General features: G+C 46.0%; 2 protein-coding genes across 3 annotated transcripts; one reads left to right on the top strand and one right to left on the bottom strand.

Moving 5' to 3' along the window:
- Nucleotides 1-385: 385 nt before the first annotated feature.
- Nucleotides 386-10,590, top strand: LOC310897615 (epoxide hydrolase 1-like; the record flags this gene model as incomplete). Of its 2 annotated transcripts, XM_083831432.1 has the most annotated exons (10): nt 391-527; nt 1,852-1,875; nt 2,777-2,990; nt 3,692-3,872; nt 4,649-4,879; nt 5,282-5,411; nt 5,807-6,021; nt 8,765-8,873; nt 9,192-9,317; nt 10,295-10,590. In XM_083831432.1, 10 exons carry the CDS (start codon nt 391-393, stop codon nt 10,494-10,496), a joined length of 1,569 nt encoding a protein of 522 aa, XP_083687558.1. In that variant the 3' UTR covers nt 10,497-10,590. The 2 variants fall into 2 exon arrangements, with proteins under 2 accessions (XP_083687559.1, XP_083687558.1); XM_083831433.1 differs by lacking the exon at nt 1,852-1,875 and having other exon boundaries at nt 386-527.
- Nucleotides 10,591-11,558: 968 nt separating this feature from the next.
- MAD2L1BP (MAD2L1 binding protein) lies at nt 11,559-14,583 on the bottom strand. Its single transcript, XM_083831441.1, has 2 exons — nt 13,588-14,583; nt 11,559-13,045 (listed from the first exon to the last, which is right to left on the bottom strand). Exons 1-2 carry the CDS (start codon nt 13,879-13,881, stop codon nt 12,515-12,517), a joined length of 825 nt encoding a protein of 274 aa, XP_083687567.1. The 5' UTR covers nt 13,882-14,583; the 3' UTR covers nt 11,559-12,514.
- Between the last annotated feature and the right edge of the window lie 52 nt (nt 14,584-14,635).

Below are 14,635 nucleotides of genomic sequence, written 5' to 3'. Positions count from 1 at the left end.
TCCAGCCCCTGGCAGCCTGGTGGCCCTGCACTGGACTCACTCTGCTCCGTCCTCTACCAACAAGACCAGACCTCAGCACTGCGCTTCCAGACATGGTCTCACAAGGGCCAAAGAGAGGAAAGGATCGCTTCACCCAGCCTGCTGGCTAACATGTTTGCTGTATAGCCCCATACATAGCTAGCCTTTGCCATGAGGTCCCCTCCTTGAGTGATTCATTTGAGGACCTCAAATCAGGCTCTGCAGAGCTGCTTTCTGTGCTTTTGGCACCCAGCCTGTGCTGGTGCACAGGTCTATTCCCTCCCCATGCAGGACTTTGTATTTGCCTCTGTTGAACTTTGTTGAACCTAATTTGCATGCGCACACTTAGGCAATAGGTGGCACCAATCAATGATGTGGCTTGCCTTGTCACTGAGAGAGCGTCAGTGCCAAGAGAAAGCCAGCCGAGGAGACACCTGGGTTGCTTCGCTCAGAGCTGCAGCAAGGCGAGGAGGAGCAGACATGTGGCAGGAGGTCCTTCCCAACGCCTGGTGAGATGCCCTCGGGGTGGGGAGGAAGGCCCCAAACAGGGCTCTGCTGTGGTTGGGGTCGGGGAAAGCCCTGCAGGGTAACCCAGGCTGAGCCAAGCCATCGGAGGGTGTGGGGAGCATGCAGCTGGTTTCTCCTGAGCGTGACTAGGGAGGAGGTTGTACTAGACCGAACCTTGCTTTTTGTTGCTCGGAGAGCTGTGTCTCTGGCGTGCTTGATTTGTTAACAGTGCTGAGCTGGTGCTAGTGCCACAATAACTTGTTTCATGCCTCCGACTCGCTAAAGTCTGGGATGTAAGTGCACAGGGATATTATTACCTGTTGCATAAGCTGCTCAGCCTCCGTGAGGTGGAGGGTGACATTGTTTGCTTACAGAAGCTTTGTTTTGCCTTGGCAAGGAGCTGTTTAAGGAGGTACCTCCTTAAAAATCACACACCAGATATCAGAGATCATTACCAAATTGCCATGGGGACTGCTACGGTCTCCAGTATAGGCACCAGATTATGTGCCACAGGTAGTGGTGGGAAATGATAGCAGGTAAAAAGAAACAGCAAATGGGTGTGTGTTTTCATGGAGATTTGTGCCCTTTTATTTGTTTTGAGATACCTTAATTATGACGCCAAACAGCTCCCTACTTCAGCCACCTTCCGTAAGGTGGAGCGGCAAAACTTTTTCTTGTTACTTCTAGTTTTTTCCAGAAGTAACTATTCTTGCAAGACAATCCATCAGGCTAAAATAGAACCAAGGAGGAATTTTCATTTTTCTTGCAGGCAGATAAGACCTAAAAGCTCAGTATCCGGTTAGGAGTCATTAGAAGTAGGAAAGGTATAGCAACTCACTGAAATCTGAGCAGGTAAAGGTCCTACAAGCCTCTCCTCGTGCCAGCCCTGTGGCACAATGAGCACAGCGTGGCTGGGAGCAGAGTGAACCTTGATCTTAAAAGTTCCCTGCAGGGCTTTGTGCCTATCTCCATGCAGTGGTCAAAATAACTGATTTTCCTGGCTGAAGTATCACAGCCACTCGTAGGATGAAAGACTGCAAGGACACCTACCCGTCTGTTTAGGGCCTTTTATCTAAATTGTGCTGAAGGAGGTAATATTATTTAAACAAGATATCTAGCTAGCACGCAGCCAAGAAACATTGCCTCTGCACTCCCTCTCTTTCTCATCCAAATGTACAAGAAAAATTATGGATGTGTCCGTGTGGCTAAACAGCTCACAAGCCCAAGGCAGATGAGGTTCTTTGCACTCTCCCCAAAGATTGGTACTATTCAGACAACACGATCAGTCTGTAAGGATCTTTTTTTTTCTTTTTCTCTTTTATTTAGGGAGAGCATCTTATCCCGCATCAGGTGAGTGAAATAGCCAAGCCCTCCACTTTTCATTTAACATCCGACCTAGGATACAGCATAGTCCTTTCCCACCTCCATATGACAACAACAAAGGATACAGCATAGTCCTTTCCCACCTCCATATGACAACAACAAATTTTCATTTGTAGTCCTCCTGCAGCCCCCTGCAACAGGCACAACTCCTAATCCCCAGGCAAAGCTGCAGAGCTTGAGCCACAAGTCAGAGGGACAGGAAAGTACCATTCATTTGGGACTGATTGCTCATGCATTTAAAGAGCTTCAGAATATGCTACACGTCTGTTAAAACCAGCTCTGGCAACTTAGCTCCCATATTTCAAGAAAGTCCTAAACTCGGCTGCGTGGAACAGAAATGGGGGCACCAAACAGACAACCTAGACCCCTACCTGTGGAGGGCTATCTTAGAGGGCCAGTGTTGCCCTAAGAGATGCTTGAATCTGTAGGAAAGCTATGTGTAAAGCACTGCTGAGAAGGGCACGTCCAGCACATCAAGCTCCCTCTGGCAGCTGAAGACCCTTGTCTCTACTCAGGAGCCTTGTGATCAGCAAGTCATGATCAGCAAGAGCTTGAGATCCCTAATGAGCACTGGTAGATGTAACCTTGAGGCTTCTTGTCTTCAGACTCTTGTTGTTAGAGTTTAATATCTCTACTCTGGTTTCAGATTGCTGAGCTGGTATTTGTGGAACTCATTGCTCTCTGGGGGGCTGCCCCAAATCTTGCATGTGGTCTTCAAAAATAACAGAAATGCTCAGCCCCTGCCGACTCCATGGGGTGTTTGGACATCTGTTATTTCTTGGGCCCAACCAGTGTGAAAACAAGCCTCAGCACAGTCCCACTACCCTTGGTGCTTCTGTTATTGAATGCAAATGTTATGCCTCCCTAGGTCTTTTCAATATTCACAGAAGAATGCAGTCCTGGTCCCTGCAGCCGCTCTGGGGGTCGGAGGAATGGTGGTTTGCTGGCTAATGTCTAGACGCAAGATCAAGAGACTCGAAATGGGTGATGGATGGTGGGGCTCAGGTGAAAGACCCCTAAGAGAGAACGAAGATGAAAGAATCCGCCCCTTCAAGATTGAAACCTCTGACAAAGAAATTGAGGTACTAGTGGCTGGGATATAGGGAGAGATGGAGACTCTGTCACCACCTTACTGCTTAGAGATATGCCAGTGCAGTTACTTAATACTGTTAGATGATGCTGTCTCATCAGCCTTCATGAGTCAGATCTGGGTTCAGATTCATTGCAATGTCCCCTAAAGACTTTCAGATGTCACAGACCCTCTATGCAACCTCGAGCAGCTCAGTTTGACAGTGGGTCTGCAGGCGGTGGGGCAGGGCAGGAGGGTGTAGGGACAGCAGCAGCTACAGCAGGGCAGGGCTGAGGGGCTCCCACAGAGAGATGCCTAGAAAGGGTGAAGGGACAGAGCCTTGATGAGTTGTAGCACCTGTCCCTAATTATCCAGTCAATTAGCAACACACATCTGGGCCCAATCTTTGATCACACTTTTTTATTCTTTTTCCAGCCAGCAAGGCCTGGAAGTTGCTAGTTCCAAAAATCCTAAAAGAAATTAGCAGCAGGGCAGGAGTGGGACCCTCTTGGGGGAACAGTTAATCTGTAGAAAATGTGTTCCCCACGTAAGTGATTGATGAGATCATTTCGAGCATGCCACTGCTTCTGCCGGCCTCGTGGTGTACCAGGAGCGGTCTGAAAGCTGGTAGCCACCTTGAGAGTTGGTTCCTGCTCGTGGCTGCCCTGGAGCTCAGTACGGGTGGGCAGCTGGGCAGCCTCGCTCCTCCTGCAGGACCTGCACCACCGCCTCGACCAGGCTCGCTACGCGCCTCCGCTGGAAGGGGCAGCTTTCCACTACGGCTTCAACTCCGACTACCTGCAGAAGGTGGTGGCCTACTGGAGGAACCAGTTCGACTGGCGCAAGCAAGTGGAAATCCTGAACAAATACCCTCATTTCCACACCACCATCGAAGGTGAGGGGGTCGTTGTGTCACAAGCAGGTCCACGTGGCTCCCTGGTCCAACACAGGGCACTTCTCTGGCAGATACCAGCCGCCCTCACTTTGCTCTTGCCAGTGGTACACAAGGAGCTGCTGGAAGCCCAGCCCTGATGGCTACTGTAAGATGTTAGAATATTTAAGACAACAGTATGCATAACAGCTTAGTGATGTAAGGGAAATATCACTATTGTGGCCCACATTATTAATAACCTTGTATAAATTGAGACCATCATACATTGGCAATAAGTTTAGGTATGTTTCAAAATGGGCTTCCTCTGGCTCAGAACCTGTGCTAATTAACTATGAGGTTTTCTTGTTTTCTTCTAGTGATGCCTTGAAGACACCTTTAAAGACTGCAAAATTTATCCAGGCTCTAAGGCTAGAATATTTTTTCATGTCATTATGTCATGTTTTTGTGTGGTAATGCCCAATGTCTTCCCTGCATTATGCTGTGCATTTAAGTGTAGCTCTACCCATTACTGTGAAACCACTTTCTCAGGAGAGGGATGCTCAGTCTGCTGCAACTCCAATTTCTGGGGCTGAGATCAATACCTTGGTCTGTATGCAAAAGATGAGAAATAGCTACAATGCCAGGCATCCCCCTTTCAGCTGGGCATCTTCTTGCCATTGGTTGACTGTATAATTTCTGCCATGAAACCTAATTAATACTTTGCCAACCTCCTTCTTCAGAGTCCAGAACAGAAATTGAGATGGAGACAGAGCTTAATCTATCTCTTTGATGTCTGGCAGGGATTGATATCCATTTTATCCATGTGAAGCCCCCCTACGTCCCTCATGGACGAGCTGTTCAACCTATCCTGATGGTCCACGGCTGGCCTGGCTCCTTCTACGAGTTCTACAAGATCATCCCTCTGCTCACAGAGCCAGCCAAGTACGGCCTGGGTGATGGCGATGTGGTGTTTGAGGTCATCTGCCCATCCATCCCAGGCTATGGCTTCTCAGAGGCTCCGCACCAGAAAGGTAAGTGATGAAGAGGCTCCATCGGAATCGCAAGGTTTTTGGTGTAACACTTCAGCTATCCCCCAGACCCCTGTGCACTGAAGCCTGTGAATGCAGGAAGGCAGATTCTGGATCTGAGGTTCAGTAAACTTGGCTCTGCACGTATGCTGACGTGACTGAGGCTCTAAGGCTGGTTGTGGAGATTTGGAAGGCAGTGGTAGCTGGAAGCCATCTCTGCTTTCCACTTTCTCCTCTTTGCATTGAATTTACATCGTCTGGAGTTCTGTTTATTGTCAAGGAGTGAGGTGGAGCAGTGCCTTCACAGCAGCACACTCACTTGCCTCTGTCAGGCCGTGATCTTTGGCCAGGGAATGCATGCTAGGACAAACGGGTCTCCTGTGTGGCGTTTCTCTTTACCTACAGGCTTTGACAGCCGCGCAACTGCTCGGATATTTCACAAGCTGATGAAGAGACTGGGCTTCAAGGAATACTATATTCAGGGAGGAGACTGGGGATCTCGAATTACTACAAACATGGCCCAGATGCTGCCAGAGTGAGTAGCAAAGGGAATCAAAGGAGCTCATCCTTTCAGCAGCTGAAGAGTATAGCACTTTCCCATCTAAAATGCAAAGTTGAGGGAGCCTGATCAGAAAAGAAACAAAATACCTTCCGTGGAAGATGGCATCATAGCTCAGCATTTAACACCTAAAAACTGGCATCACATACCAGTGGCGCAGCTGAATGGAGATGGCACCAGCTGTATAATTTCTAACTCCTGCAATCTTTTTGAACCATGATAACCACGATGAACCTTTCAGGTTCTTTCAGGGCTTGATATATCTGACTCTATGAAATGCTTCTATCATAGCACCAGTCAGACTTACTTTCTAGAAATCTGGATACAGAAAGTTTATTGATTTAACTTTCTATTCATTAATTTGATTTTAGATCTGTGAAGGGGATTCATGTGAATCTTGTCTTCATCACCATGCAAGGTTTTAAAAAGTTGATTCAAGTGATGCTTGGGGCTTACGTACCATGGCTTGTAGGCTTCACTAGGGAAGACGTTCGACGGATGTACCCCTTCATGCAGAAGAATGTGTATGATCTTCTGCGAGAATCTGGATACTTACATATCCAAGCCACCAAACCAGACACTGCAGGTAATGAACCTTCTTTATATTGCTATATATAGTATACAAACTGCTCATGGTATTTGAAAAAAAAAAAAAAAAAAACTCATAGTCGAACAAAGGCCTACTGCATCCGAAAAGCAATGCATTCCGGTGACTGAATGCAAGACATGGGACCAAAACCTTTCTTAAAAAAAAAAAAAGTTGGACACTGCAAATATCACTTTTAAAACTGTTTAAAATGGAGTACCACTTCTCTTGAGGAAAGAACCCCTTTGCAAAAAGCCTCTTAAAGTGAAGCGTAGGGTCTTGAAACTGAAGCTTCTAGAAATAAAAATGGGTGAAAACATGAAAAAAGATCATAAGCAAGTGTAATGTGAAATTTGCAGAAAGGTAGACTCAGCCCTAAATCTTAAAAGCCAGAAGGCTGACAGAGTCAGTGTGGCCAGTAGATAAAGAGTCAGAAGAAACATACGGCCATCTCAGAAAGGTTAAATGAATTATTTGTATTAGTCCACACTAGTAAAGATTATGGGGTATTCTTCTGAGTACTTTCTCTCACTAGGAAAGACAGCAGAACTGCATCAGACTGGTGTCACTAGCAGAGATTACAGAATGAATAGTATCTCAGCCTGGCTATTCACTGAAACTTTCAGAAGTAACTGAAAGTGAAATGTTAAATAATACCTAGTCTGTTGCTTGAACTCATCACAATACCAAAGAAATAAAAGGAGGCAAGCAAGATACCAGGCTGCTTTTTTTGTTTGTTTTTGTTTTTTGTTTGTTTTGTTTTAAATAGACAAGAAGTGGTGGGACAGCAGCCCTGGAAAAATACAGATCAGTATGTCTAGTCTTTGTGATCAGTAAGCTGGCAGAACTATTTTAAAGAAGAAAATTGATTTACAGGTGATAGTATCACAAGAAAATCAGGGTTCAAAAATGAGAGCAAATTCCAAAAACTAAGTTTTATTGAGGTTCCTCCCCAATGTTTCCCAAAAAATGAAACTGCCTTTAGAATAGGACTAAGTTCACGACTAATAACTGGTTAACATGAGAATCTGAACACAGGAATAAGTAAGCAAGTTCCAGGGGTGAGGAGAGTATCACAAAAATCTGTGCTGGCACCTATACAATTAAGCATGATCCTAATTTCTCTACAGAGAAAAGTTAATTGTTAAGTGAAAAATTGAGTGCTATCCAGGGCTTAGTTTAATCTAAAGATAACTGCAGAGAGTTGCGAAAACATTTAATTGACTAGTTGAATAAATTGGCCAATAAAATTTCATGTCACCAAAGTGCAAAGCAATTAGGGGAAGAAAATCACAATGGGCTCTTCTTTGGCTGCCGCCATATAAGAAAATCCATGAGTCATGGTTAGTTCTTTCAAATGTCAGCCAGCTCAGCCAAAGTTCAAGAGCATTTTACAGACTGTCAAATAAAATAAAACAAAACAACAAAAAAAGACCAAGACAAAATACCAAATCCATGATATTCAGAATCCATTGCATTCCTGTTCACCCTGTTTCATAAGCGTGCTTTAGAATCAGAATACAAAAAGGGGGGAAAAAAGGCAAATTGGCATGATCAAGCAGCTTCCATAAAAACACTGTACACAGTATAGGACTCTGTAACCTGGAAGATAAAACAGCAGGGACTTCTTAGCACACTAGAATTGTGAAATGTAGAAAGTAAATATGAAAAAAATATATATTCCCTACTCGGTCATAAGAAATATCTATATTATCAGTTTAGTTCTTATCAGGCAAGTTTAAAGCAAAGTCACAGTATTTTCACACAGCACCAGTTGTGGCATGTTGAACATGGTACAGATTGAGTAACAAGCTGCAAACGAGTCTGCTATTTGAGGGTCTAATCCACAGACACTCAATAAAGTAGTTCAGAGGCAGCTTTCAGCCCAGAAAATGCTCATCTCCAGATGGGTTTTATGCTGGATGACACATTTAAGACTGCCCTACTGTTGCTGGCCAAAGCGTTTATATGATTTCAATCTGTAGCACATTACTCTGGGCCTGACATGCAGGAAATTGTTGTGCCAATGTACAAATTTACTCCGCTAGGCCCACTATTAAACAGTCCGTGGTGTGCATCATCTTCTAAAAAGTCATTCAGTGCTGAAGCCACACTAAAATGCACCTGAAAGTACACAATGCTTAGTATACTCTAAAATTACAGCCTAGAGTACTGCTAAGGAATTTTCTGAAGGCAAGCCTGTATCACTACTGAAGTAAATACTATCCTTGTTTTACAAGTAAAACATGGAGATAATGTGATACGTATGTACTACCTTTATAATATTTATAACATAGTGCTCCCAAAGAGCAGGAACAGGTAGTGGATACACAGCACTCCCCTCTTTAAATTACATAAAAGGTGATGAACTGTGCTCAGTGTCCTGATTACCCATCCAAAGCAGGACAGCATTCCCAAATAGTTTATTTAAAAACTCTTTGTACAGTGTAATCCCTTTACATCCCCGTGTGCTCCTGCCGCATGTCAACAGGAAGCTGACAGGTCTGGTTTTGCTCCTTGCTTCTCTTGCATAGGAGCCACGTGTGTTTGCAGCACTGTCACAGCTGGAACTCCACAGGGGTAAATTCATCAAGAATAAAGTACTGCCAGGGCTAGTTAAATACAACCTCTCTACCAAATTCTCATGTAAAACTCCGAGGAACTTGTGAAAGTCCAGTTTAACTTCAGTTGAAGTATTACAATGCCATGCAAATGCAAAAGCTCTGCTGTTCTCCTGAACTAGGTTGTGGAGTGAATGACTCCCCGGTGGGGCTTGCTGCATATATTTTGGAGAAATTCTCTACCTGGACAAATAAATCATTTCTGCATAAAGATGATGGAGGCTTGGAAAGGTAAGGAAACAAAAGCTCTTTGATGAGAAAACTCATTAAAAGGCAGTGTGATGACAGCTAATGAGGAGATAGGTAAAAGATTGGGTTAATTTTAAGGATGAAAGATTACAAGACAAGTAGTTAACCTTATAGTAGGCTGCCTGCAAGCTACTGGTTCAGCACCAGGCAGTTTTGCTCTGAGCACACAGATGTCAACTGATTTGCTGCTTGAAAATGAGTGGAGAACCAGATAAACAACGGTTCTTCAAGGCATAAGCCCAATATAGTGTATTGAAAAACAGCTCTCAGATAAATTGCTGCTTTTTTCTCTCTCAATAGCAAGTACTCGCTAGATGAGCTTTTGACCAATGTGATGATTTACTGGGTGACATCATCTATTGTGCCCTCAATGCGGTACTACAAGGAGAACTTCTCCCAGGATCCTCATCTAACTAATGATTCCAGGTAATAAAGCGGCAGGTGCAAAACAGATTTGCAGACAAGACAATCAGATTTGCCTGCATTTAGATCACTTACAACAGCAAGTTAAGCCTATGTGAGAAAACAATCCCAGTTCTTTTTCTTTGATAAATGAAAGTTAAAGGTCACTTCCTTTGAACCTAAAAATCTACACAGGCTGGCCTGTAGTCAAGAAAATAGGTAATTCAGTCTCGTCTTCCAAATACAGGTCTATAGATTTACCAGACAAACAAACATAATCCATGGCTTGGTTTGGTAAATACAAAACAGAAAAACATGAGCATTTCTAACAAGTTTAAACTGAATTAGGAAGGCTATGGCTTACTGGTGGATAAACTATGAACTACAGCTGTTACGCAGAAACTTGTAGAAGCAGTTTGGGAAGGGATTTTTCTAAGGAAACAAGCTTCCAGTAGAGCAGTACTTGAAACCCAACACCTTCTAACAGCTGCTGGCTTTAAGATGACTACAAGAGAGGCTGACCAGGAAACGCACTGCTGAGCAGAACTCCTCTCCAAGTGATTGGTATTAGAAACAAAATAGGGGAGTCTTGTTCTCTGTAGACTGACAACCAGTTTACCTTCCCTCTCAAGAGAGTAATTTATTATACTGGTACCATGAATCCGAAAGTAAATGAGTTAGCTCATTTCTGAGTTTCACATAGAGATGTGCTATCTCATATCACAAAGCTATACAGCAATCTCAAAAACCTGAAACATTTTCCAAGATTCAATACTGTTTGTGAAGTGGGCTTCATTTTATGCATCTTTGGATATAACATTTTTGAACTCAGAGATTCAAATACAAATGAAGCTCTTTAGCAGAGTATAGACTACAGAATGGTAAAATTTCTCTGACTCACCCTGACAGCTGCCAGAGTCAAAAGGTTTTACTTCGGACTCTGAAAGTCGGATTTTCCCTAAGAACTGTTTTGAAAATGCAGTTAACTAATGTCTTTTTAGGATTGGAGTATACGTTCCCTCAGGGATCGCAGCTTTTCCTGAGGAGATAGCACATACACCACGTTCCTGGGCAAAGATGATCTTCAAGAACATTGTCAGTTACTCTTACATGCCCCGCGGAGGCCATTTTGCTGCTTTTGAGGAACCAAAGCTTCTGGCACAAGACATCATACACTTTGTGAGAAGGGTGGAGCAGCTGTGAACCTGTCGTTTAGATACGTAGAAAAGAAGCAAGCTGTTCTGCTACCCACAGAAGCCTTGCTTTGAGGGATTAAATAAACTCAATGTAATCACAATACAGAAGCCAACATTTTATTTTGATAATGATTATGACTACTAAACTTGATTAACAAGTTCTAAAGCTCTTCCTATGTAAAAAAGCATCGTGTCATCTTTTATTCCCAGCACCATATCATTGCTGCATTCATAGTTCAAGTATAACAGAGTATGTAAACAGTTTAATGCAGTAACATTGCACTCATTTGGGGGATAAAGCAGTAAGGAGCATGCCCCTTGTTCCTCAGAACTAAGGCGTCTTTTCAAAAGCTTCTTTAAATTCTTGAGTGCTAGCATTCTTAAATATGCATTACAAGTAGCTTTGGTGGAAGTGCGGGAGGGCTTTGATCTCCTGAGCACACCAAACACTCCTACTGAATAGTTCAAGTTATATTTCATTCGAGAGACCTGTGATTACTTTCCCAAGTGGGCAGCCGTACATAAGGCAACTTTATTTTAGCAGTTTTTTTCCCCTGGAGCTAACTTCAGCAGTTACTACACATTATATGACAGTTGTCAGTGGATAGTAAGGCAAAGATTGCACTCCTAGTGTTCTCCAAGCTCAAAAATATGAACTTCACTAATTTCCTTCCAGTTCTACAATCTTATTTCATGCCAAAATGTCAGACAAGCTTAAAATATGTACCAGGTATGGAAGGTTACTTCACCCTCTGATCTCCTTTCAAAGGACTTTTACCACCCCATCAAGCAGCTTTTGCTAGCAGATAACTGCAAACAACCTCACTGCCAGTAGACTAGAGATTCTCTTCAAAGGGGATGGAGCTATTAAGCTCATAATGTTACAGATACATGCACAGACGATTCAAGACAACTCCAGCAGATATCTAGTTCTGGCACACTGTGATTCACAGGTTTCTTTCCCTCCCTCCATGTCCCATTCTGTACTAGACATTAGTCCAGAAGAAAGGACTCAAGTTCTGCTTCCTGGTAAGACATTTTGACTTAGTGCAGGAGGTGACAGTTAAAGATAGTGCTGAACTTGATGACATGCCCCTTACCTCCTCTTCATTTCAGAAGCTTTTAGAGTCTAAGACTCTGAAATATCTGAAAGGCAAAAGTAAGCAAGAAGAATTTTGCCTTTTTTTTTTTGTTAAGTGAGAATAAACTATCATATTGGGGCAGGAGTCCTAACTTTCTCTGAAGAAGGCTAGAGAAGGAATTGCTTACTCCTAATGTTAACTGTATATCAAACTGATTGTCAGGTCTGATGGACTAAAGGTTAGTAGAAAATAGGAAGAAAATGTGCTCCCCTGCCTCCATAGGACTGCTTAACCTCTTTTCATTGCCTGTAAAAGACACTGTGCTAGGTATGAAATCTCCCAACTGCTGAAAAGTGCCACTCCTTAGATTGTTAACAAACTGGAACTGAGTCATGGGGAAGTCTGATTTTGTGAAATAGATGGGCAAGCACTTCAGTGCTCGAGCCTGATCAGACTTCAGGAAAATGTCTCCTTTCACAGCAGTGGGGTAGATAAAAATAGTTACAGCCTTCGTGGTAAAGGCCAACTATATTAATAATCGCATACATTATCTATAATCCAAAATAATCTGCTAACATAGTCATTATTATACCAGAGATATGGCTGCAATAAAACTCAGAAACCTGTATCCAGTATTTGTCAATTCAACAAGTAGGTGGCTAAGAAGTTTTATTCCCAAGACACTAATTCATTTCCTGTGCCTCAGGTCGGGTTCCTAATGAATCATGGTATCTGTATGCAACTGTGCCTTAGAGGGTATTTGCTTTCAAAGACAATTCAGGAGATGAACATGGAAGAACGTGGTCCAGCTACAGGAAGGCAGTAGGTACCCTGGAGAAAAGATTCAGATAGACAAGAATGTGCTGTTACATTTGATCAAGTTACCACATAAAGCAGCACCAAAGGTTATTCAATACTCCATTGAAATTCTACAGAGCACAGGTCATTCATGAAAGCCCTTGAGCGTCACTGGTGCTTGAAACCATATGTAGTCCTCCCAAGCAGAAGTCATACTCGAAGGAGCTGAGGCACTTATACTGATGTCTCCATCACAGGACAAATTAACAGTTAGTTTCCTCCCTCGAGTTGGTACTTTATAGTTGAGCTTGGGCCGGAACCATTCAACACCACAATCGCGGTGTCCTTGGAGCATGACAACAGTGCCCATAACAGGCAGAGCCTTAAGTTCACTGAAGACGTCTGCTATGAAGAGCGAGTGAAAGAGCTTACGCACGCAGGATGTGGTCTTCAGGCTCTTCTCAGCACTGCTCACACAGACCCCCTCCAAGTTAAGCTCATAAAGCTCCTTGGGACTCACGGCACTGCCTCCAAGTAGGATAAGGACCCGGGGAACCAGAGTCAAACTGAACATTACTTCCAAGTGCTGGAGCATTCCTTCCAGATCCATCAGCACCTGCTGGCATTTCTTGCTTGCCAGGTCCACAGAGGGTGGCTTTTTAATCACATCCCCAACCTGGAAACCGAAACAAAAACCAGTTAGCACATTTATGAAAAAGTGGAGAGGGCCCCAATGCATTCTTCAGAAAGCACGGCACATGCCCTCCCTGAAACTTGATGAAGATTTATAGGGTTTTATGTTCCTTTTAAGGGTAATAAGGTACTCTCACGTGAAATCAGGAGGTCCAGGAATAAGAGAAAATGCCACATTACTGCTGCTCAATTTGAGTCTGCATCAAGCTACCAGTAAATCCCCACAAGAATAAGAAAATCCATCTTTCAAAGATGAAGCCACCCTGAAGCCACTTTAAAAAAGTTTTGTCAGCCTTGTTCGTGCAAGAAGACAACAATAACATGCTTCGAGTGGAAACTGGAGCAAAAGGGGATAAATAACAACACGTTGAGCCCTGCCAGTTGTTTCTCGTAACGTTGGTGGAGTTTTTCCAGAAGAGTTCAGAAAGAGTTTGTCAGAAAAAAAACAAATCAGGGGCCGAGCTACTCAGCCGGGAGCCCCCCGGGCACGGCCACCCCCCGAGGCCCCGGCCGCCCCCAGCCCACCTGCGCCGGCCGCCGGCAGAAGTAGGCGAGCTGCTCGTAGGGCAGCGGGAGCTGGTGCCGCTGGTACAGGACGTGCTTCAGGAGCTCGCAGGCGAAGCGGCAGCAGCTCTCCCGGCTGACGGCGCCCGGGAACACCACGGACACCGAGGGGCCGACCGGCACCGCCGCCGCCGCCAGCCCGCTGCGGTGGGGCCCCCTCCCGCGCTCCGGGGCGGCCGGCGCCTCGGCGGTGAGGAGCGGGGACGCGGGGCTCGCCGCCACACCGGGCGGCTCCGCTCCCCCCGGCGCCGCCATTTTGCAGGCGGCGGTGGCTCCCGGCTCGCGTTTGAATGGCCGCCGCCGCGGGGCACCATGGGAGCGGCGCCGTGCCCAGCCCCGCGGCTTCCGGGAGGGCGGCGGGGAGAAGGGGGAGGGGGTTCGGGCCGCCCGGTGGCTGCTCGGCGGCACCGTTTCCTCGCCACCCGCCGCGCTGGGGCGGCGTAGCGCCGCTTGCTCCAGCCCTGAAGCTCCCTAAGCATGGGTTGTCCCCGTTTAGGGCCGCCCAAGCGGTGCAGCGGGAGCCTTCCCGCACTCAGCGGGGTTTGTTCTCCCCTCATCTCCCGCGGCTGTCACGGAGCTGCGGCTGTCCCTGCCCCGTGAGAGGCCCCCGCCGCCGGCCTGGAGCGCTCCCCGCTGGCAGGCTGCCTGCGGAGCTGCCTCCGTGGCAGCGCCTCACCGCGGCGGAGGCGGGGAGCGGGGCCCCGCGGCGGCAGGAGGAGCGGCCCCGTGTTTGGAAACAACGTGGCCGCGGCCCCATTGGGCGCAGCCTCCAAAACACGGCGGAGGGCGGGCGGTGGGACGAGCGATCCCCAAGTACGAGTTCACCAGCGCCGAGCCCGCGCCGCCGTCCCCAGGGGATGCGAGGCCGGCAGCGAGGCTTGCTGCTGGCGGCAGTGACACCGAGACAAGCGCTGGGCACGGCAGGGCCTCATCCCGAGCCCGCTGGCTTCGCTGCCAGCCCCCTTCGGCAGGAGGTCACGGTATCTCTTTGGGTAGCTCGAGTCGCTGC

The sequence above is a fragment of the Anser anser genome (assembly GCF_964211835.1).
Source record: "Anser anser genome assembly, chromosome: 3".
In the NCBI taxonomy this organism is placed as follows: domain Eukaryota; kingdom Metazoa; phylum Chordata; class Aves; order Anseriformes; family Anatidae; genus Anser; species Anser anser.
This window is presented reverse-complemented; position numbering and strand designations above follow the sequence as displayed.

What these genes read in the sequence shown, in the direction of transcription:
- MAD2L1BP (XM_083831441.1), bottom strand. Translation starts at nt 13,881, where the DNA reads ATGGCGGCGCCGGGGGGAGCGGAGCCGCCCGGTGTGGCGGCGAGCCCC. An exon ending in TCTGCCGGCGGCCGGCGCAG is followed by an intron (nt 13,046 to 13,587) that starts GTGGGCTGGGGG and finishes TTCGGTTTCCAG; the next exon opens with GTTGGGGATGTGATTAAAAA.